This window comes from Enhydra lutris, unplaced genomic scaffold, assembly GCF_002288905.1.
Source record: "Enhydra lutris kenyoni isolate GAN:26980312 unplaced genomic scaffold, ASM228890v2 scaffoldscaffold34, whole genome shotgun sequence".
NCBI lineage: Eukaryota > Metazoa > Chordata > Mammalia > Carnivora > Mustelidae > Enhydra > Enhydra lutris.
In genome coordinates, this window is record NW_019154118.1 from 24,388,206 (window position 1) to 24,413,929 (window position 25,724).

Genomic DNA, 25,724 nt, shown 5'->3' on the forward strand with positions numbered 1-25,724 from the left:
CTAAAGGAATTAAAGAAGCAAGAATTTCCACCAGCAAAGATTGCTCCCATCTCATACCTAAGATATTCAGGGTAATCTTCAGTAAATTAAAGCTCATGGAAATTGTCTTTTACTTTTATTATTTCAATTTACAAAACAATTAAGGACACTTTTAAAAAATTCTCTTTATTATCTATTCCATAAAGTACCAGTATTTTCCACAAACCATAAACTCTTCAAAGTTATCACGGCAAAAATTTGAACGACTTCGCATCTTCACCTAGGCGGGTTGCTTTGAACTGCCGCCCGCGAGCGTGCAAAGCACAGAGTTGGCCTCTGCTGCCCCCTAGTGGAACCACACTCTGCTATCCACACCACTCACAAAGTCTGCGATCAGGCAGGAAAGGCTTAGGGGAATACCACTGGAATTATTTTACCCCAACTCTAGAAAACAACAGTTGCACATATATAAACACATCTTTTTTTTTTTTTTAAGTAACCTCTAGGCCCAACGTGGGGCTCGCACTGATGAACTTGAGATCAAGAATGGTATACTCTACCAATGGAGCCAGCCAGGCACTGCCTCTCACCCTTTATATTTAAACTCCCAACAGTTACATATGAACAGTTATTTATAACTCATATCTTCCATCCACAGACCTCTACTCTCCAAATAAAAGCACTTAGAAAAAAGAGGAGTGGGGTGAGTGAGCCTGGGTGGCTCAGTGGGTGAAGCATCCAATGCTTGATCGCAGCTCAGGTCTTGACCTCAGGGTTGTGAGTTCAAGTGTTGCACTAGACTCCACACTGGGCGTCGAAGCCTACTCTTAAAAAATTAATGGGGGCGCCTGGGTGGCTCAGTGGGTTAAAGCCTCTGCCTTCGGCTCAGGTCATGATCTCAGAGTCCTGGGATCGAGCCCCGCATCGGGCTCTCTGCTCAGCGGGGAGCCTGCTTCCTCCTCTCTCTCTGCCTGCCTCTCTGCCTACTTGTGATCTCTCTGTCAAATAAATAAATAAAATCTTAAAAAGAAAAAAAAAATGAATGAATTAATTTAAAAAAAAATTTTTAAAGAGGAATATCTACTTTCCATTACCAAATTTTTTTTATTTTCAAATGGGCATCATCTTAAGAAATGGAAAAGCTTGGTTTTATGAGTACCAAGCTCTGCAAGCCCTAAAGACAATCATTTTTAAGTACACTGTGTCACAGAATACAGCTTGATAAAATTATATTCATATTCCTTGCCTCACCTGTCTCTAAATGAGATCACTTTGTTAAAAGGGGTGTGGATGGTTAAGGGAAAAAGACAAAATTTTTCTCAATACTAAGGATCAAGAGAATTTTAGGTGAATAAATTAAAACAAAGTACTTCAAGACAAGTACCGGAATCACCAGTTCCACTCAGCTAAAACACATAAAGGAAAAAAAGATTCCTCAAACCTTAGCTATTTTGCCACAAAGCACTGAATTCATTTCTCTATATTCATATATTACAGCTCACCTCCACAAGTAAACACTATCTGGCAACCCAGTTTTAATTACAGCATAAACACAGGATTTTAATTAGTTTCAAATTTTAATTTAGCCTTATTCAATTCAATTATCCAGTCTCATGGCCCAAGAAACTTTCTAATTATCTGTAAGCCCACTAATGGCAATTTTAAACTGCAATTTCACTATTTCTCTTATTAAACTGCCCTAGAAAAAAAAAGGATTGCATATCCTAAACATTTCCACTGACTACTCATCTAAAAGAGTCGATTCAAACATTTTTAATTGGTTACAAGGGATCAAAACAGACTTGTACTTTAAAAATTAATGACATTAGATATTACAATAGTTTTTCAAATTAGTATTTTCTCTTCAAATACAATCGTGATGTTGCTGTAGCTACTCTTCATCTCCAGTCATCAGGACCAATTTAACCTTCACCCTGGTATGTTCGACTACATAAGATTTTCAACAACCTCTCTGGGAACCAAAAACCTTGAAATAATCCTCTCTGGTCAACTATTTTCTGATGCAGTGAGATGTCCAATCATTTTCATAAAAGAAGAGTAATTGTAAAATACTATTTAAAAGTGTTCTACAGGGTGGCTCAGTCGGTGAAGCCATCTGCCTCCGGCTCAGGTCATGATCTCGGGATCCTGGGATCAAGCCCCACGTCAGGCTCCCTGCTCAGCAGGAAGCCTGCTTCTCCCTCTCCCTCTGCCCCTCCTCCTGCTTGTGCACTCTCATGCTCTCTGACAAATAAATCAAATAAATAAATAAAAGTGTTCTATAGGGGTGCCTGGGTGGCTCAGTGGGTTAAAGCCTCTGCCTTCGGCTCAGGTCATGATCCCAGGGTCCTGGGATCGAGCCCCGCATCGGGCTCCCTGCGGAGCAGAGAGCCTGCTTCCTCCCCTCTCTCTCTGCCTGCCTCTCTGCCTACTTGTGATCTCTGTCAAATAAATAAATAAATAAATAAATAAATGAATGAATCTTTAAAAAAAAAAAAAAGTGTTCCATAAAGAAATGCATTTGCCCTATCTCCACACCAAATGGAAAAACTAACAAGCCTGTGTACCCCTGGAGCAGTATGCTCATGAGAAGCCACGTCCCACCTTATCCAGATTGCAAATGTGTGCACTGGTACATGTACAAATTCATACATACCACACATTTACTGAAGAACATGAAATATTGGAGGAACATTCATTCCACCAATCACCACTCACCACTTCTGAGTCTCTCACTATGAAAGATAACCCAAACAGGTGCCCATACGAGCATCAATGATACACCACCCACCTTTCTATAAAATGAAAAACAAGACCTCTGTTCTAACCAGGTCCAATTTCCTTAGACCCCATGAGAAGTCAAAATGTCACCAGTCTATAGGCAAGTCTGTCTGAAGGCATGATGACACCATATACAGAACCCATTTCTAACTCCACTGCTTATTCAAATTATATTGTTAATTGCAATAAAAACACTTTTGACCCCAAAGTACATAAATCCTATTTTTTTTTCATAAATCCTATTTTTAAATAGCTTTAACTTTCACTATTGTACTATCCTCTCCCTTGATGCTGGACACAAGAAATGGGCTGGACTACATTTTGATTACAGCCCATGTTTAATGGCCCACAAGGTAAATGTGACTCAAGCAATCAAACGTTATTAAGACTAAAGATGAATAGAAGGAGAGCTCTATTTGTTCTCAGGTGACAGGACGACATAAAAAACCTTCACATCAGCCAAAACATACAACAAAATTCACCAGATATGACCAAAAATTTTTTTTCTTCAAAGTCATCCAAAAATTATGGATTCAAAGAAATTTAAAATAACTACACACTAAAGAGATTTAATAGAGAAATAGGGACAGGGGACACTTGGGGCTACTTGCTGGAAGGGACACAGGGCAAGCAGAAGGGCAAGTCTGCTGGAGATGATACTTTCTGCTTGGAATATGGTTTAAATCTTGGGTCTAAAGATCCTGCCATCTCTGGGAAACCATTCAGCACAAGTCGTGACTTAAAAATCAGAAGAAACTGTTGGACCAGGCAGAACAACATGTGGTGTCTCTTCCATCATCAAGTATCAATGTCTCACTGACAACCATGTTATAAATACTCATCCAGCTTCAATGAGAAAGTAAATGCTACAAGGTAAATCCAAAGAAACAGTCCATCTGTGGCAAATCATAATCACTCATAAACTTACTATGATTATTTAAATTATTCCCAATTCCTAATCTTTACAAAGGTGAGTAAGATGAACATCTTTACTGAAATTTTACCCATCTCTTTTCTTAAGATCAGTGTTTCAATGTTGAATGTGAGGCATGAGGAGGAAAGCTAAGGCTTTGGTAATTGTTACCAAATGCTCTCCAGAAAGATGCTAATCAGTTACCATTCTATCAACAGCTTACTTCTCCCAACTGCAATAGCAAAGCAATGAGTCAGCATACCTACCTGGCGGTTCTACCTGCTCTGTGAATATACGTGTTGGCATCCTCTGGACAATCAAACTGAAGAACCCAATTCACAGCTGGGAAATCTGTACATAAGGAATGTCAAGTTAGGAAATCAGTTTCAATATCTACCATGCTGTACTACTTTTTTTTTTTTTAAGATTTTATTTATTTATTTATTTATTTGAAAGAGAGAGAGAGAGGTTACACAAGCAGGGGGAGGGGCAGAGGAGGGAAGAAGCAGACCGCCTGCTGAATACAGAGTTCAATGCAGGGCTGGATCCCAGGACCCTGAGATCATGACCTGAACCAAAGGCAGATGTTTAACCTACTGAACTACCCAGCTGACCCACTATTTTTATTTTACAGGATTATTTGCCAGGGCTATCCACCACATCAAACTCATCTGTGAATTTTATTAAAAATAAAATTAATTGCATGAACCAAGAGATAATAAACAATTCTCCTTTGATAGGCAGTGTTTGAATATGAAGGTTATTTTGTATCTGACACAGAAGAGATTGCTTTGTGTCAGACAAATAATGAAATATCCTGATATTTAATTACCTAAAAGGACCCACTTCTCATAGGCTCCTGGTGAACTATAAAACTGAGTTCTCAATTTAAATGAAACTTTACTTTCCTTGCTCTTCCCATCTCCATTCAAATTAATGATATCTTTCTAAGTCCCTTTTTCTCATTTCTCAGCAATAATTATTCTGTACACATATTTGGCTACAGAAGTTTTCATTCATTTCCAGACACTGTGTTCTCAACTGTGTCTCTCTCTGTCAAATAAATAAAGAAAATCTTTTAAAAAAATCTTTAAAAATAAAAAAAAAGAACAGGACATGCATGTAACAACTCAAATTTACCTCCCATGCTGCACCCTTACTGAAAAAGCTACAGGGAATGAGATTTTATTTACTTTTTATTTTATTTTTAAGCAATCTCTACACCCAGTGTGGGACACAAACCTACAACCGCAAAACCAAGAGTCACATGCTACACCAACTGAGCCAGCCAGGCACCCCTACAGAATGAGATTATAAATGTTTTAAAAGAGAATGAGAAAATAAATCAAGAAAGAGGAAGAGATCTGGATAGAAGAGTCCCAGGATGACAAATGTGTATGATGTTTATGGAGAAACAGTCCAGGTGAGAGCTGAAGGCAGAGGCTGTAAGAGGGTCTCAAGAAAGAGAGAAACAGACTGCATCTGAACTGTTAGAAAAGTAAGCATGAGACATCTGCTAGGACAGTTGAGAAAGATCAGAACTGGGATCACAAACTAAGCAAATTTTAATTAACTATTAACTTAAAAACACAAATAAAAGATTGGAGACAACTGGCATACCACTTCCCTCAGCAGACACAGCCCAAACCACTTAAATACAAAATGCTGATTTTACCAAAGTCCTGGCATAATGATAGAGGCTAGAGAGCTTTAAAAATATGCATACTTAGCTACAGCCTCCAGTCACACAGAATGAATGCATATGATGTCTAAGATATGTTTTAAAATATTCCCAGACCAACAGGGAGATGGGAATAAATAAGGGAATTATGAAAAAGATCGTCAGTAAAGCTGGGTAGTATATATGAAGATACACTGGACGTATCATTCATGTGTATGTAAAATCTGTCACAGTCATTAACATAAAGTAACTGAAAAATTTACCACCTATTTATTTTCATGTTGTATTCATAAACTTCCTCTAATTTACTTCCGTACCCCATCCCGCCACCATAAAGCCACCAGCTGTAAAACAGTATCAGTGGCTTCTTGAAAGCTGAAGTACATTAAGCATGTTTTTAAAATAAAAATATTTAGTGACAAAATGTGACTTCAAATATTCTTGTTAAGTTGTAATATTTTATCAAGTTTCCAATTTTCAAAGAAACAGAGTAGTTTTTCCTCTTATCTTTAAACCTTTAATCCTCCTTTGATTTTGTGGGCTCCTCGGGATTCTAGGATTATTTTCATAAACAATAAGCACACAAAAGGTGAAAACACATTTTTCACTGATAGAGCCTTAATTTCATTTACTTGTTTTTCTAAGAGAAGAAGGACCAATTATTTGAATGAAACTATGAATTCCCAAATCCATCCCTTTATAAGCAAATTCTATAAGACACGATTCCAGAATATTTTCTGCTAAGCTCTTACCCAGCCCCCTGGCGGCAATATCAGTAGCAAAGAGCACAGCGGCTCTCTTGCGGACAAATTCGTTGTAGACTTCCATCCTTCTCATCTGCTGCTGGCGGCCATGCAGGGCAAGGATAGAGATGCCAGGACGGAGCCGGCAGAACACTCGGTACAGATACTGAACCTAGACATGAACAGAGAAAGGAGTTTGGTACTTCGGGACAGCAGCAGCACAGCAAGCTTATGAGACGAACAGCAAAAATGCTTTAAGGAGCACAAGGTTCACCAATTAAAAAATGTGGAGCAGAGAAGGGAAAATGCAGTCTTAGAGGTGAGGTCTTCAAGCACTTTTTGATCACATTATTTCCTATGAGAATTTATTTAAAAATATGCTCCCTTTACATTTTCAACTTGATAGTGGACATTTTTCCAAATGTAATTAATTGCAAAAACTGTAATTTCTGATATATTATAAATGAGAGTTTAAATAAGAATTTAAAATAAACTTCTGAGAATTTAAAATAAACTTCTTACACATGTATCAAATAGATTCTAAGTAGCAATTTGATCCCCACAATCATTTTTAAAATATGAAAAAATAATAAAGGTCATGCCTGTATGAAAGAAGGCTCCTCAACTTCACTATGAACCTAAAACTGCTACAAAAGAAGTAAGCCCTTGAAAAAATTAGAGACAAAATAAAATCAAGAGAAAGAAATTTTGCATTTATTTTCCTCCTTGAACTTTTTTTTAAGACTTTATTTATTATTTGACAGACAGAGATCACAAGTAGGCAGAGAGGCAGGCAGAGAGAGAGGAGGAAGCAGGCTCCCTGTTGAGCAGAGAGCCCGATGTGGGGCTCGATCCCAGGACCCTGGGATCATGACCTGAGCCAAATATTCCATATACGTCCAGAGGCAGAGGCTTTAACCCACTGAGCCACCCAGGCGCCCCCTCCTTGAACTCTTATGTCAACTTTCTTGACCCCACAGAATTTTAACTTAATAGTTTTATGCTTCAAAGTCTTTTGATTATATTAACAATATTCACAACTTTCTATGATAAAATAATGAATATCAGTTTTAATTTCTAATTCCCTGTGGGCATAAAGCTATTAAAAATTCTCAGACTAAGCTATACTTCATTAGTATAAAACTGACCAGTACAAGAAATGTCAGAATTTGATAAAAAGCAAAACAAAGAGGTTCCTGGGTGGCTCAGTGGATTGAGTGTCTGCCTTCAGCTCAGTTCATGATCTCAGGATCATGGGATCAAGCCCTGTGTCAGGCTCCCTGCTCCATGGTGAGCCTGCTTCTCTCTCTCCTTCTGCACCCCTCACTTGCAGGTGCTCTTTAAATAAAGAAATAAATATTTTTTTTAAAGGCAAAACAAGAAGAACTAATTAACATAATAATTTTATTATACAACATTGGATGTTATTACATCTCTTCTTATATGGAAGTAAATGGAGCTGTTAGCTTTATTTCTCTTTAGTTTACATATTAATAAATGAATACTACTAACTGGTAGATTGAGGCAGAGTACCGCATTATTTTATTCCTATTTTCTCTTTCTAATATGCATGTTAAGAAAATCTCTTCATGAAAATAAAGAAACTGTACTAGAAGGAACCATCGTGCACTGATGGTAGGAATGCAAACTGGTGCAGTCACTAAGGAAAACAATATGAAGGTTCCTCAAAAAATTAAAAATAGGAATACTATATGACCCAGCAATTCCACTACGGGGTCTTTACCCGAAGTAAACAAAAATACTAATTGAAAATTATATATGCAGCCCTATGTTTACTGCAGCATTATTTACAATAGCCAAGACAGGGAATCAAGTGTCCATGCAGAGATGAATGGATAAAGAATAGGTGATACATATATACAATGGAATATTACTCAGCCATAAAAAAGAATGAAACCGTGCCATTTACAACAACATGGATCTAGAAAGCATAATGCTAAGTGAAATAAATCAGAGAAAGACATATGCCATATGATTTCACTCATGTGTGGATTTAAGAAAATAGCAAAGACAAAAATAGACAAACAAAAAAACAGACCCCTTAGAGAACTAGTCGTTGCCAGAGGGAAGGTGGGTGAAACAGGTGATGGGGATTAAGTACACTTATCATGGTGAGCACTGAATAATATATAGAATTACTGAACCACTATATTATACACCTGAAGCTAATGTAACCCTGTATGTAAAATTATACTGGAATTTTAAAAATAAGTTTAAAAAAAAGAAAATGTACTGGGAGGAACCTTAACTCTTTGAACTCCTATATTCCAAAATGATGATAAATAAAATTTCTAAAAATCCGTCATCTAAGAAGTCCATTAAGTCTCCCTACAAATTTTGTTAAAAGTAAAGAATGGTAAGCCAACTGAACCACAAAAAACCTGTTACCTTATCCTTAGAGCCATTCGCTTTCTGAACAGCAATGCTCCTGGTGCCAGGAAGGTTCTCAGGTCCTGAGACAATGCACCAGGAAGATGACAGATGGATGCACTCATGCCCTTCTTTTGCAGTTATAAAAGGGCTATCATGCAAAGGGAGGAGGGGAAAGGTGAACCTGCAGGTGACAGATGCACTCTCAGGCAAACCAAGCTCAAAAATGCATATGCAAACCTAGGAAGGGTCAACTGAGAGCATGAAAACTGTCTACAGTTTGCATATCCTGAATGAAAACTTTCCTTAAATTCCTGCTCTTGAAAAAGTTTACTGAGGTGGACAATTTTCCAAGATCACTCTGGTTAGAATGTGCGATAACTAGAGGAAAGAGAGTGTGGGAATGAAGAGACCAGCCATGACTAAGAGAAAGTTAAGCACGGCTTAGATTTAGCGATAGCATGAGGTGCAGTGAGAGGTGGTAGAGCTAATGCGAGTTACCACTATATTGACAATGAGACGAAGACAGGCAACAATTAAGGATGCAGTCATTTGAGATGGGGAAGAAATGGGAGGGAGTAGATCTTCAGAATATGAAATCATAAATTGCTTTTCTTATTTTAAACTTGAGATACCCTCAAGATACTCAACTGGAAATCTCTAGTATTTAAGTGGATACACAAATCTGGGGCTCAGGAGAGTGGTCAGGGCTTGAGATGTTGATGTGGCAGATGTTAGAACACAGATGGCATTTAAAGCCATGGAAATGAAGAGGTTTCCTAAAAAGAGTAAAGACAGAAAAGGACAGAGTACAACAGACAAACCATTACTTATCTTTCCCATAAGCTGGAGGGAAATTTACTGGTATATTTACCTCACTAAGTACTTAAAAAGCTGTAAGTCTAGAATCTACCTCCTATATGGCAACAACTATGTATGCTCAGGTAATCTGAAATATAGAGAGGTAAGTGACATAAAAATCACTCAAGGTCCCTTCTCTTTAAGGGAAGAGACTTTCTTATTTATCACTGAATGCTTTATTCAAGCACATGGCTAGTGTTAAACAAATGTGTTAACTAAATTTAAGACATATACCCTATGGAAGGATAGAGGGAAATCGCTGATTATAACAAGGGGATCGGGAGTATCACAGAAGGACCTCCAGATGTAACATTTGAGCTTAGCCTTACAGGACATTCAACACATTAATGTAAAGGAATGCAGGAGGGCATTCCAGAGATCAGCATGATCAAGGACATCAAAGCATGGAAATAAATGGCACACTCAGTTCACTATTCATGGAGGGTAGGTGTTGGATTATAAAGACCTGTGGTTAGTCCAGCCATTCAATGGTTTGTTCTACCAGTATTCACACCTATTTATCATACTCCTCACCGCCTCTAGCACTGTAGTTATTACAACAGAAGAAACTGCTATTTATCTAACGGAAATCGTCTATTTTAAAAAGGATGATTCAACATGAATTTCTTAATCATTCAGTACCTCTTTACAACTGGAGAAAAATACAATACTTTTCTTCTTCAGGTGGCTTCTCAAGAAGGAATACAAAACACTTATTTTTTGCTGCAGCTCACAAACTATGTAGTTCTGTTCCAAAGTGGCAGGGGTGCTTATGGAAATAAGAGGAGGAAAAACATTAAAAATATACCACATTGGTTACCTTTGAAATCCAGACCCCCCGGGGGGGGAGGGGAATATATGTATATATATATATATACACATATACACACACACACACACACACACACACACAGCAGCATGTCTTTCCAACAAATTTCTCATACACATACATATACTGTGAAAGAGAACGTTTTAGAAATTAGAAATAGAATCAGATTATCACAGTTTTGCATATCCTAATAAAATAATGGATCTAGGCAATAATCATCACTCGCTGCTAAAACTTTAAGATTAAAAAGCTATCATTCCTGTCATAAAGGGGTTGTTTGTATCAGATTAATACTCTGGTGGCTTATAGCACTAACTATAAAGTCTGGATTAAATACAAAACAAAAAAACAGAAAGCAACAGAGAGCAACCAAGGCAGCGAGGACTTGAAGTACTGAAAAAGACAACAGACATACCCTGAGGCAAGCCCCATATTAATTTCCACTTTTCCCTCAAAGCATCTGCTATCTGCAAAACACAGGAGAGCAACCTTAGGCCTAAATATGACAGTCCAGATCCTAGAGAGAAGTAGCCAACAAAACACTGAATCTTAATTTCTTCATACAATTTTACCATGAGAAGTGTGACAACTCCTAAACACACATACCCACACACACAGCAAAATGAGTGAAAATAAACAAAAAGCACCAACTGAGAAGCTCAGAGCTGAGCAGAGATCCTGGCAGTCTCAGGACTATGAAGTTCAAGCCTGCCCGGATGGAGCAGCTCTGCTAACCCACACCTTTCAGCTGAAACCCCCGGAAGGGCAATAACCCAGCCGGGACTCAAGGCAGAACAAACACAGAAAAGAAACAGAACAGCCCCAGACTCTAAAAGCCAGGCTAGGGTGCCTGGGTGGCTCAGTCACTTAAGCAGCTGCCTTCAGCTCGGGTTATAATCCCAGGGTCCTGGGATCGGGTCCTGCATCGGGCTACTTGCTTCTCCCTCAGCCTGCACTCTCTCTTGTTCCCCCTGCTTGTACTCTCTCTGTGTCAAATAAATGAATAAAATCTTTAAAAATAAAAAATAAAAATAAAAGCCTGGGTAGCCCAGATCAAGGTCATCTGTCCTTACAACATCTACCTGCCACCAAATAAATAAATAAATAAATAATCACTCATGGTTTCGCTGAGAATCAAAGATAAGAAAATCTTAAACAATACACAGTATCTTCAAAGGAACAAGAAAAGTCAGCTTACAATAATAGAAGTTAGAACAATACAAAGGTATCTTTGAAGAAAAAAAACCTGCCAAGATATCCCTCCAAAATAGAAGATATTTGCAAATGACATATCGGATAAAGGGCTAGTGTCCAGAATCTATAAAGAACTTAGCAAACTCAACACCCAAAGAACAAATAATCCAATCAAGAAATGGGCAGAAGACATGAACAGACATTTCTGCAAGGAAGACATCCAGATGGCCAACAGACACATGAAAAAGTGCTCCACATCACTCGGCATCAGGGAAATACAAATCAAAACCACAATGAGATACCACCTCACACCAGTCAGAATGGCTAAAATTAACAAGTCAGGAGATGACAGATGCTGGCGAGGATGCGGAGAAAGGGGAACCCTCCTACACTGTTGGTGGGAATGCAGGCTGGTGCAGCCACTCTGGAAAACAGCATGGAGGTTCCTCAAAATGTTGAAAATAGAGCTACCCTATGACCCAGCAATTGCACTGCTGGGTATTTACCCTAAAGATACAAACGTAGTGATCCAAAGGGGCACGTGCACCCGAATGTTTATAGCAGCAATGTCTACAATAGCCAAACTATGGAAAGAACCTAGATGTCCATCAACAGACGAATGGATAAAGAAGATGTGGTATATGTACACAATGGAATACTATGCAGCCATCAAAAGAAATGAAATCTTGCCTTTTGCGACGACATGGATGGAACTAGAGGGTATCATGCTTAGCGAAATAAGTCAATCGGAGAAAGACAACTATCATATGATCTCCCTGATATGAGGGAGAGGAGATGCAACATGGGGGGTTAAGGGGGTAGGAGAAGAGTAAATGAAACAAGATGGGATTGGGAGGGAGACAAACCATAAGTGACTCTTAATCTCACAAAACAAACTGAGGGTTAATGGGGGGGTGTGGGGGGTTGGGATTATGGACATTGGGGAGGGTATGTGCTATGGTGAGTGCTGTGAAGTGTGTAAACCTGGCGATTCACAGACCTGTACCCCTGGGGATAAAAAGATATTATATGTTTATGAAAAATAAAATTAAAAAAAAAAAAAAAGATATCCCTCCAAAATAAAGAATAAAGAGGTCCTCAGAAAAGTCAAAACAGAATTTTTACACCAGTAAACCTGAACTAAAAAGGAAATTCTTCTGTGCACAAGACATAAAAATATCATAAAGAATAACTATTTGGATAAATATAAATAAATACTGATGTTTCAAAAAGTAATAACAGCTTACAGTTTAAAATGTATGAAATTAAAATATTTCACAATGAAGGCACAATGGAAAGGGGTAGAAACCTAAATAATATAAGTTATAGATCAATGAATTAAATCCTCCAGTTGCAAAGCAATTATCATACCTGATAAGAGAACCATATGTTGCTTACTAAGTTAAGTCTAAAATATAAGGGGGTATATAATGTAAAGAGTAAATGAACAGAGGAATCACCATGCAAACATGAACCAAGAGAAAGTTGCTATAGGGAGACTAATATCAAACTAGACTTCAATGCAAAAAGTATTAGTAGAGATAAAGAGCAACACTTCATAATGATTAATGATGCTAACAGGAAATGTTAATACTAAATTTCTATGCACCTAATAACATAAGCTCAGCATATCCATCTCAAATTCGAAATGGTTCATAATTCACCACAGAATTCAACTTATATTCATTGTAAAACACAGCAAATTACAATGATCCAAATATAATCTTTTCTCAAAAAAAAAAAAATTTCATTAGAAGCACCATTTCACTACAATAGCAATATTAAAAAAAAAAAATACCGGTATACTTAGAAAAATACACAAAATACACAAAACATACACAACTTCAGAAAGATTTAACTTTTAGGGGCACCTGGGGGGCTCAGATTGGTTAAGCCATGCCTTCGGCTCAGGTCACGATCCCAGAGTCCTGGAATCGAGTCCCATATCGGGTTTCCCTTACTCTGCAAGGAGCCTGCTTCTCCCTCTCCCTCTGCCTGCCACTCCCCCTGCTTGTGCGCTCACTCACACACGCTCTCTCTCTCTCTGACAAATAAATAACATTTAAAAAAAAAAAAAGAAAGAAAGAAAGAAAAAAAGATCTAACTTTTAAATTACTTTTCTGGTCCTACATGATTTGAGAACAGATACTCTATAATGTCTTAAAAATATTCTTGACTGGGGCGCCTGGGTGGCTCAGTGGGTTAAGCCGCTGCCTTCGGCTCAGGTCATGATCTCAGAGTCCTGGGCCTGCTTCCCTCTCTCTCTCTCTGCCTGCCTCTCCGTCTACTTGTGATCTCTCTCTGTCAAATAAATAAATAAAAATCTTTAAAAAAAAAAAAGAGAGAATCTGTTAAAAAAAAAATATATTCTTGACTATGATTTTCCCATGGTGTATTAACCAAATTAATGGCTGGAAAAGAAACTTCAATAATGAGACAAAATTCACAATATCTGCTTTTTGTAGCCCTCTGGTGAACAGAAGATTAAAGAATGCTACAGTTATTACCACACACCCCACAGTTGTCAATTATGTCACTGAAGACATGGTTTCTGAAAGCCCCATTGTAAGTGATGGAACTGCATTTCAATAATCATCACCTAGGTGGCTCAGTCGGTTAAGTGTCCAATTCTTAGTTTCAGCTCAGGTCATGATCTCAGGGTCATGAGATCAAGCCCTGCTTGGTGCTTCACACTCACCACAGTGTCCCTCCCTCCACCCCTCTCTCCCCATTCATGTGCAGTCTCTCTCTCTCTCTCAAATAAAATCATTTTTAAAAATCATTTTTGAAATAGACAATATTTGCATTCAGTTTTTTCTAACTCTGCTCTATAAATAATAACCCATTGCTACCTACAGATTAGCAACAGTGATACTACATACAGTTAGTTACCTTTTTTTTTTTTTTTTTTCTCGACAGAGAGAGAGAGATCACAAGCAGGCAAAGAGGCAGGCAGAGAGAGGGGAGGAAGCAGGCTCCCCGCGGAGCAGAGAGCCCGACGCGGGGCTCGATCCCAGGACCCTGGGATCATGACCTGAGCCGAAGGCAGAGGCCTTAACCCACTGAGCCACCCAGGCACCCCATACAGTTAGTTACCTTAAATGATGCAGTTTAGCGACCACCTAATGACTGAAAAATTCATGTCTGGTAAAAACACTAAAGGGTCTTGAAAATAGTGAGAAAACAAACAGCAGAAAGATCAAAGAAGATAATCTAAAGACCTAGGCAATCTTTAGACTATTAATTGTACCAAGAATGTCAATAGCTATCCCAATACAACCTTATAAGCAAGGACCACTGTCTCCTCCACAGTAAGCTAAGGAGGAAACTACCTCAACAATCTCCTGCTATGCCATTCCTGAGTTCTTGATAACCAAAGATACCAGCACCTAGAAGATCACCTAGAAGCATGGAGTCTGGCCTCTTCTAGGGCTTTCTTTAATCCTAGACATATATTAGCTGAACAAAGTTAATGTGGGCTCCAAGGCCCACATTCTCAGCATTTAAAAAAAAAAAAAAAGATATCCCTCCAAAATAAAGAATAAAGAGGTCCTCAGAAAAGTCAAAACAGAATTTTTACACCAGTAAACCTGAACTAAAAAGGAAATTCTTCTGTGCACAAGACATAAAAATATCATAAAGAATAACTATTTGGATAAATATAAATAAATACTGATGTTTCAAAAAGTAATAACAGCTTACAGTTTAAAATGTATGAAATTAAAATATTTCACAATGAAGGCACAATGGAAAGGGGTAGAAACCTAAATAATATAAGTTATAGATCAATGAATTAAATCCTCCAGTTGCAAAGCAATTATCATACCTGATAAGAGAACCATATGTTGCTTACTAAGTTAAGTCTAAAATATAAGGGGGTATATAATGTAAAGAGTAAATGAACAGAGGAATCACCATGCAAACATGAACCAAGAGAAAGTTGCTATAGGGAGACTAATATCAAACTAGACTTCAATGCAAAAAGTATTAGTAGAGATAAAGAGCAACACTTCATAATGATTAATGATGCTAACAGGAAATGTTAATACTAAATTTCTATGCACCTAATAACATAAGCTCAGCATATCCATCTCAAATTCGAAATGGTTCATAATTCACCACAGAATTCAACTTATATTCATTGTAAAACACAGCAAATTACAATGATCCAAATATAATCTTTTCTCAAAAAAAAAAAAATTTCATTAGAAGCACCATTTCACTACAATAGCAATATTAAAAAAAAAAAATACCGGTATACTTAGAAAAATACACAAAATACACAAAACATACACAACTTCAGAAAGATTTAACTTTTAGGGGCACCTGGGGGGCTCAGATTGGTTAAGCCATGCCTTCGGCTCAGGTCACGATCCCAGAGTCCTGGAATCGAGTCCCATATCGGGTTTCCCTTACTCTGCAAGGAGCCTGCTTCTCCCTCTCCCTCTGCCTGCCACTCCCCCTGCTTGTGCGCTCACTCACACACGCTCTCTCTCTCTCTGACAAATAAATAACATTTAAAAAAAAAAAAAAGAAAGAAAGAAAGAAAAAAAGATCTAACTTTTAAATTACTTTTCTGGTCCTACATGATTTGAGAACAGATACTCTATAATGTCTTAAAAATATTCTTGACTGGGGCGCCTGGGTGGCTCAGTGGGTTAAGCCGCTGCCTTCGGCTCAGGTCATGATCTCAGAGTCCTGGGCCTGCTTCCCTCTCTCTCTCTCTGCCTGCCTCTCCGTCTACTTGTGATCTCTCTCTGTCAAATAAATAAATAAAAATCTTTAAAAAAAAAAAAGAGAGAATCTGTTAAAAAAAAAATATATTCTTGACTATGATTTTCCCATGGTGTATTAACCAAATTAATGGCTGGAAAAGAAACTTCAATAATGAGACAAAATTCACAATATCTGCTTTTTGTAGCCCTCTGGTGAACAGAAGATTAAAGAATGCTACAGTTATTACCACACACCCCACAGTTGTCAATTATGTCACTGAAGACATGGTTTCTGAAAGCCCCATTGTAAGTGATGGAACTGCATTTCAATAATCATCACCTAGGTGGCTCAGTCGGTTAAGTGTCCAATTCTTAGTTTCAGCTCAGGTCATGATCTCAGGGTCATGAGATCAAGCCCTGCTTGGTGCTTCACACTCACCACAGTGTCCCTCCCTCCACCCCTCTCTCCCCATTCATGTGCAGTCTCTCTCTCTCTCTCAAATAAAATCATTTTTAAAAATCATTTTTGAAATAGACAATATTTGCATTCAGTTTTTTCTAACTCTGCTCTATAAATAATAACCCATTGCTACCTACAGATTAGCAACAGTGATACTACATACAGTTAGTTACCTTTTTTTTTTTTTTTTTTCTCGACAGAGAGAGAGAGATCACAAGCAGGCAAAGAGGCAGGCAGAGAGAGGGGAGGAAGCAGGCTCCCCGCGGAGCAGAGAGCCCGACGCGGGGCTCGATCCCAGGACCCTGGGATCATGACCTGAGCCGAAGGCAGAGGCCTTAACCCACTGAGCCACCCAGGCACCCCATACAGTTAGTTACCTTAAATGATGCAGTTTAGCGACCACCTAATGACTGAAAAATTCATGTCTGGTAAAAACACTAAAGGGTCTTGAAAATAGTGAGAAAACAAACAGCAGAAAGATCAAAGAAGATAATCTAAAGACCTAGGCAATCTTTAGACTATTAATTGTACCAAGAATGTCAATAGCTATCCCAATACAACCTTATAAGCAAGGACCACTGTCTCCTCCACAGTAAGCTAAGGAGGAAACTACCTCAACAATCTCCTGCTATGCCATTCCTGAGTTCTTGATAACCAAAGATACCAGCACCTAGAAGATCACCTAGAAGCATGGAGTCTGGCCTCTTCTAGGGCTTTCTTTAATCCTAGACATATATTAGCTGAACAAAGTTAATGTGGGCTCCAAGGCCCACATTCTCAGCATTTAAAAACCTTCCAAGAGGATAACCCACCCTTTTCCCCAAACTATTTCTTTCTAGACTAACACTTCATAGGAAGAAATAGAAGTTAAGATCGAGATAATGGTAGGTTGAATTGAGATCTTCAATACAGATCCTACCTATGTTCACCAGAAAATATTTCTGCAAGTCAAGCATGTCCACAATCTACAATGATTCATACCAAATATACATACACAAACTTCCACTTGTATCAAAATACGCTTTTTTTTTTTTTAAGATTTTATTTATTTATTTGACAGAGAGAGATCACAAGCAGGCAGAGAGGCAGGCAGAGAGAGAGGAGGAAGCAGGCTCCCTGCTGAGCAGAGAGCCCGATGCGGGGCTCGATCCCAGGACCCCGAGATCATGACCCGAGCCGAAGGCAGCGGCTTAACCCACTGAGCCACCCAGGCGCCCTCAAAATACGCTTTAAAATCCATTTCCCCCAACCCATTTCCCACATAGCCACACAACCCCACTGCCCCTCATTTTATGCAGGTGTAGTTATTAATAAATACCTGTTAATATCTTATGGAAAGAGATGTTAATATCTTATGTTCCCCAGACCACATTTTGAAAAAGACTGCACCATAGTATTCCCACATTTAAAGGGGCATCAAATATTTAAATAATTTTAACTAATATATTTACTAAGCTTCCCATATGTCACAACACATAAAATGATGTCTTATTTCCTAAAAAGTAGTATTAATTTAAAAGTGTCAAATTCGTATACTAAAAAGAACATTGATTTTTTTTTTAATTTTATTTTTTTTCACTGTTCCAAGATTCATTGATTATGCACCATACCCAGTGCTCCATGCAATACATGCCCTCCTTAATACCTACCACCAGGCTCACCCAATCCCCCACCCTCCTCCCCTCCAAAACCCTCAGTTTGTTTCTCAGAGTCCACAGTCTCTCATGGTTTGTCTCCCCTTCCAATTTCCCCCAACTCACTTCTCCTCTCCTTCTCCCAATGCCCTCCGTGTTATTCCTTATGCTCCAGAAGTAAAACCATATGATAATTGACTCTCTCTGCTTGACTTAAATTTCACTCAACAGTTGCCTGATTTCAAGCTTTACTACAAAACTGTGATCACCAAGACAGCATGGTACTGGCACAAGAACATTGATTTTTGATTAAATCAAATATGGTTTTAAATAGTTCATACCTGTATTTTGCTTTTTCATGAACCCAGACATACTCAGGGTTTTTCAAACTCAAGCGTGCAAGGTCCTTTACAGATTTGGTTTGTGTAGCTGAAAAGAGTAAAGTCTGACGTTTCTTGGGAAGGTTTTCAATAATAGCATTCATGGTATCAGCAAAGCCCATATCCAAGATTCTATCTGCTTCATCAAGAACTAAAAAAGAGAAAATTCAAGGTGAACTACAACATTTAAAATATACATTAGGCTAAATGTAAACTAGTATTTGGACTGGATCCTAGAAGAGAAAAAAAGGACATTAGTGGAAAAACTGGTGAAATCCAATAAACTCTGGAATTTATGTAATGGACCAACGTCAATCTTCATTCTGACAAAAGTACCACAGTCGTGTATGGTGTTTCCCCAGAGGAAACTGGGGGAGGGGTATAAAGGAACTCCCTATACTATCAGTGCAATTGTAAACCTAGAATTATTACAAAATAGACTTTTTTAAAAAAACCACATTTGGTAATATCACCAGAAGTGGATATAACTTAAAAGATCAATTCTTAGCAATGTCAAATACTGAAGTGTCTAATTTCATATACAACTACTTATATTCTTCTGACCATTTTGTTTTAAAAAAAAAAAGTCTAGCTGTACTCTCTGGGTTCAGAACCCCTATGCCAATAAATTGTTTCAGGTTATTTCTCAGATGTTTTATTAAATAAATATTAAGATTAAAAATTTCTACCATTAAAATTTATGACGTTTCTCTCCTAAATCTTAGATTGTTTCATCAGAAATTCATTAGACTCACCTAACATTTGGAGATTGGTAGCATGAAAACATATTGTTTCATCCATGTGTTGAAGAAGCCGACCCGGAGTGCAAACAAGTATATTTATGTTATTGATCCTCTCAGCTTCGTGTTTCAGATCCTGAAAACAGGTGTTTCTTTTGATTACACAGACACATCACTGAGCAGCCTGTGTATCAAAACTGTAAGAGCCATGTGCATGTGTCATTTCATCATAGCAATGTAGATACCCTACAAAGAGATATGATTCCCTCTTGTATTTCTGCAGCACATCCAAATTTCGGGGCAAATGAAAGTCCTAAGTGAAGGCCTAAAGAGCTCAGAGTGCATGAAAATCCTTAATTACAGGATCCTGAGGCCAAGAAAAATTTCCTATAAATGCTCCAAGTCTTCACTTCCCTTTACATCTGCCAGAACTTACACTGGAATCACTGCCATTATTTAAGTCAGAACCCAGAGGCCCTAGGGAGGCTCTGACACCATGTGCTCTCTACATTCTAGAAGTTGTCTCCTTGAAACAAGAACCACAGAATGTTAGTTGTTAAAGATGCATGACAGATACATGAGTATGTGAGGGCTTATGATGCTACTCCTTCTTTGCATATATCTGCATATAAATTCAAGAACTCAAGTATTATCCTCACAGTCTAGAAGAGACTGTAGCACAAACAAGGACACCAGGTATACTAGCAGGAAGATCGGAAGTTGCGTAGCAGGTTCCACCATAAGCTAAAATCAACATTCCTCTTCTACTCCAGAAAGCTGGAGAATCAGACAAAAATGACTTTAAAACAATGACTGTAACAAAAAAACAAAAAAGGGCATTACATAATGATAAAGGGATCAATCCAAAAAAAGTGGATATATTTATACACCAAACACAGAAGCATGTAAACACAAAAAATATTAACAGACTAAAGGGAGAAATTGACAGCAATACCCTAATAGTAGGAGACTTTAATACCCCACCTACATCAATGGGTAGATTATCGGGACAGAAAATCAATGAGGAAACATTAGACTTACACAATACATTAGACCACATGAACTTAACAGGTATGTAAAAAACATTTCATCTAAAAAATTCAGAATACACATACTTTTCAAGTATAAATAGACCATTCTCCAAGACAGAACACGTGTTAGGCCACAAAATCAGTCTCAAATTGAAGACTGAAATCATATCAACCATCATAGTGATACAGGCCTAACTCAAAAAACAAGAAAAATGCCAAAATAAACAATTTAACTTTACACCAACAGGAACCAGAAAAAGAACAGATAAAGCCCAAAGTTATCAGAAGGAAAGACATAAAGATCAGAGTGGAAATAAATGAAAGAGAGTCTCAAAAGACAATAGAAGGGGTGCCTGAGTGGTTCAGTAGGTTAAGCGTCTGCCTTCAGTTCAGATCACCATCTCAGGGTCCTGGGATCAAGTCCCAAGTCCTGGGATCCAGTCCCACGTCCGGCTCCCTGCTCAGTGGGGAGTCTGCTTGTCCTTCTCCCTCTACCCCTCACCTCACTCATCCTCTCTCTGAAATAAAATCTTTAAAAAAAAAACAATAGAAAATATCAATAAAATGAAAGCTGGTTCTGTGAAAAGACTTTTTAAAAACTGACAAACTGCTAACCATACTCATCAGGAAAAAAAAAAAGGAAATCTCCGGAAAAAAATCATAAATGAAGTTACAGCCAACACCACAGAAATAAAAAGAATTAAAGTGACAACTAGAATTACATTACAACAAGCTGAAAATCTAGATAACAATAAATTCCTAGAAACATACAACCTTCCAAGACTGAATCACAAAGAGACAATCTGAAAAGGCTGATTACAAGTAATGAAATCTAATCAATACTTTTAACACTCCCAAACAACAAGTCCAGGACTGGGCAGCTTCACAGGTGAGTTTTAACATTTAAAGAAGAGTTAATAGCTGTCTTCCTCAAACTTATCTCAAAAATTGAAGAGGAAGGCGTACTCCCAAACTCATTTCACAGGACAAGCATTATGCACATACCAAAATCAGACAATAACGCCACAAAAAAAAAAAAAAAAAGGAAAGAAGAAAGAAAACTATTGACCACTATCTCTGATAAACACAGATGCAAAAATCCTCAACAAAATATTAGCAAACTCATACTTAATACAATTCCTATCAAAATACCAATAGCTTTTTTCATAGAACTAGAACAAATAATACTAAAATCTGTATGGAACCACAAAAGACCCTGAATAGCCAAAGCAATCTTAAAAAAACAAAAACAAGGGGCGCCTGGGTGGCTCAGTGGGTTAAAGCCTCTGCCTTCGGCTCAGGTCATGATCTCAGGGTCCTGGGATCGAGCCCCACATTGGGCTCTCTGCTCATCAGGGAGCCTGCTTCCTCCTCTCTCTCTCTGCCTGCTTGTGATCTGTCTGTCAAATAAATAAATAAAATCTTAAAAACAAAACAAAACAAAAAGAAACTGGAGGTGTCACAATCCTAGATTTCAAGTTACACTACAAAACGGTAGTGATTAAAACAGTATATAATACTGGCATAAAAACAGACACAAAGGTCAAAGGAATAATACATAGAAGTCTACCCACAACTATATGGTCAACTAATATTTGACAAAGTAGAAAAAGCTATCCAATGAGAAAAAGTTAGCCTCTCTAAGAATATTGGGAAAACTGGAGAGCCACATGCAAAAGAATTAAACTAGAGCACTTTGTTATACCATACACAAAAATAAAATGGATTTGAGACTTAAATGTTAAGACCTGAAACCATGAAAATTCTTGAAGAGAGCATAGACGTAATCTCTGATGTCACCCATAGGAACATTTTTCTAGGTATGTCTGAGGTAAGGGGAATAAAAGCAAAAATACACTACTGGGACTATGTCAAAATAAAAAGTTTCTGCACCGCAAAGTTAACAAGTTGGCAAAACTGAGACAATCTATATAATGGGAGAAGATATTTGCAAATGACATATCTGATAAGCATTAATATCCAAAATATATAAAGAACTGATATAACTCAATACACAAATAATCCAATTAAAAAATGGGCAGAAGACTATCATTTTCCCTTCTGCCTATTTTTTAATTGGAAGAATTAGAAGAAGCCATATGGATGGCCAACAGACACATGAATAGATCCTCAACATTACTCATCATCAGGGAAATGCAAATCAAAACCACAATGAGATAAGGTCTCACACCGGTCAGAACGGCTAAAATCAACACAAGAAAAAACAGGTGCTGACAAGGATGTAGAGAAAGATGAACACTTTTGCACTACTGGTTGGAATGAAGCTGGTACAGCCACTCTGGGAAACAATATTGAGGTTCCTCAAAAAGTTAAAAATAGGGGCACCCAGGTGGAGCAGCTGGTTAAATGTTGGACTCGATTTAAGCTCAGGTCATGATCTCAGGGTCATGAGATTGAGCCCCATGTGGGGCTCTGTGCTCAGCACAGTCTGCCTGTCCCTCCTCCTTCTCATCCCCCTCCTCCAGCTTGTGCAGGCACTCGCACACTCTCTCTCTCTCTCAAATATATAAATAAATAAAATCTTAAAAAAAAATACTAGACACCTTTGTCTAAAGAGCCCTTCAGAAAACAAAAAAAGTTAGAGGCACCTGGGTGGCCTTAAAGCCTTAAAGCCTCTGCCTTCAGCTCGGGTCATGATCCCAGGGTCCTGGGACCGAGCCCCACATCGGGCTCTCTGCTCAGCGGGGAGCCTGCTTCCCCCTCTTTCTCTCTGCCTGCCTCTCTGCCTACTTGTGATCTCTGTCAAATGAATAAATAAAATCTTAAAAAAAAAAAAAAAAGTTAAAAATAGAACTATCCTAGGATCCAGCAATCTCACTACTAGGTATTTACCCAAAGAATACAAAATACTCATTCAAAAGGATACATGCACCCTGAATAGCAGCATTATCTACAAAAGCCAAATTATGGAAAGTCCAAGTATCTAACTGATGAATGTATAGAGAAGAGGTGGTATATATATACAATGGAATATCACTCAGCCATTAAAAAAAAAAAAAGAAATCTTGCCTTTTGCAATGACATGGATGGAGCCAGAGTATACCATGTTAAGCTAACTAAATCAGAGAAAGGAAAATACTTTATGGTGTCACTCATATGTGGAATTTAAGAAACAAAACAAATGAGCATAGGAAAACAAGAGAAAGAAAGAGAGGCAAACCAAGAAACAGACTCTTAGCTACAGAGAACTGATGGTTAGGAGGGAAGATAGGTGGAGACATAGGGAAATAGGGAATAGAGATTAAAAAGTATACTTATTGTGATGAGGAAAAAAATGATAAAAAATTTATTAGCAAACCAGATCCAACAATACAAGAATCATACACCACGATCAAGTGGGATTTATTCCACAAATGCAAGAACAGCTCAACATCTGCAAATCAACATGATACACCATATTAACAATACAAAGGATTAAAATCATATGATCTCAACAGATGTAGAAAAAGTATATGACCAAATTCAACATCCACTCATGATAAAAATTCTCAATGAAGTGGATATGAAAGGAACATACCTCTATATAATAAAGGCCACATATGACAAACTCAAAACTAACATCATACTCAACGGTAAAAAACTAAAAGCTTTTCCTAGCCAGAGCAATTAGGCAAGAAAAAGAACTAAAAGGCACCCAATTGAAAAGGAAGTAGTAAAACTGTCACTATCTGTTGATACAGGATACTATATATATATATATATATATATATATATATATATATATATATAAAAACCCTGAAGACTCAACCAAAAAAGTATGAGAACTAATACATGAATTCAGTAAAGTCACAGATATAAAATTAACATATAGAAATCATTTGTGTTTCCATATACTAATAACAAGCAATTAGAAAGAAATTAAGAAAACAGTCCCATTTACGATTACACCAAAAAATAATAAAATACCTAGGAATTAACAACTAAAGAGATGAAAAAAAAAAATACCCATACTCTGAAGACTTTAAGACACTCATGAAAGAAACTGAAGACTACACAAATGGAAACATATCTAGAGCTCATAGATAGCAAAAACACTGTTCAAACGTCCATACTACCCAAAGCAATCTACAGATTCAATGCAATCCCCACTGAAATAACAATGGCATTTTCACAGAAATCGAACAAACAATTCTAAAATTTGCATGAAACCACAAAGAGCCCAAAGAGCCAAAGCAATCTTGAGAAAGAAGAACAAAGCTAGAGGTACCACAACCCCAGATTTCAAACCGTATTACAAGCTATCATAACCAAAACAGTATGGTACTGGCACGAAATAGACATAGAGATCAATGTAATAGAATACAGAGCCCAGAAATAAACCCACACATGTATTAAATTAAATTATATATGTAATCTGTGACAAAAGAGAAAGGAACATACAATGGAGAAAAGACAGTCTCTTCTATTGATGGTGTTAAGAAAACTGGACAGATACATGCAAAAAAAGTCAAAATGGACCACTATCTTTTACAATATACAAAAACTAGAAATGGATTAAAGATTTGAACATAAGACCTGAAAGCATAAAACTCTTAGAAGAAAACATAAGCAGTGATCTCTTGGCCTTAGCAACATTTCTCCTGATATGTCTCCTTAGGCAAGGGAAACAAAAGCAAAAATAAATTATTAGGACTTCATCAAAGTAAAAAGTTTTTGTACAACAAAGGAAACCAACAAGAAAATGAAAAGGCAACCTACTAAATGGAAAAAGATATCTGCAAATGACATATCTGATAAAGGGTTACTATCCTACATATATACAAGATACATAATACCCTATAATATTCTATTTATATATAATATATATGTCATATACATATTATATATATAAAGAACTTCTACAAACTCAACACCAAAAAACCAAACAACCCAATTAAAAAGTGGGCTTAGGACTTGGGTATTTTCCCCAAGACCTACAGTTCCCAAAGATATGCAGTTTCCCAAAGGGAAACGGGCATATGAAAAGATGCTCCAGGTCACCAATCATCAGAGAAATCCAAATTAAAACCACCATGAGGTATCACCTCACACCTGCCAGACTGGCTAACATCAAAAAGAAGTAAGCATTGGTGAGGACATAGTGAAAAGGGAACCTCTGTGCACTGTTGGGGGGAATGTGAACTGATGCAACCACTGTGGAAAACAGTATGGAGGTTCCTCAAAGAAATTAAAAATAGAACTACCATACGATCCAACAATTCCTGTTCTGGATATTTATCCAAAGAAAATAACACTAATTCAAAGAGGGATGTACAGCCCTATGTTCACTGTAGCATTATGTACAATAGCCTAGATATGGAAGCATCCTAAGTGTCCATCAACAGGTGAATGGATAAAAAAGATGTGAGATATATATATGAAAGCAGAGCCT

General features: G+C 37.6%; 1 protein-coding gene across 1 annotated transcript in view; it reads right to left on the reverse strand.

The window, feature by feature from the left end:
- The window catches only part of LOC111153748 (DEAD-box helicase 10), a 270,832-nt gene that overhangs the window by 233,194 nt on the left and 11,914 nt on the right, over positions 1-25,724 (reverse strand). Inside the window, exons 5-9 of the mRNA XM_022512954.1 lie at positions 19,317-19,437; positions 18,523-18,712; positions 9,992-10,118; positions 6,107-6,269; positions 3,940-4,024 (exon numbers count right to left, since the gene is read on the reverse strand). Coding sequence (XP_022368662.1) covers positions 3,940-4,024; positions 6,107-6,269; positions 9,992-10,118; positions 18,523-18,712; positions 19,317-19,437 — 686 coding nt within the window. The remainder of the gene's footprint in view (positions 1-3,939; positions 4,025-6,106; positions 6,270-9,991; positions 10,119-18,522; positions 18,713-19,316; positions 19,438-25,724) is intronic.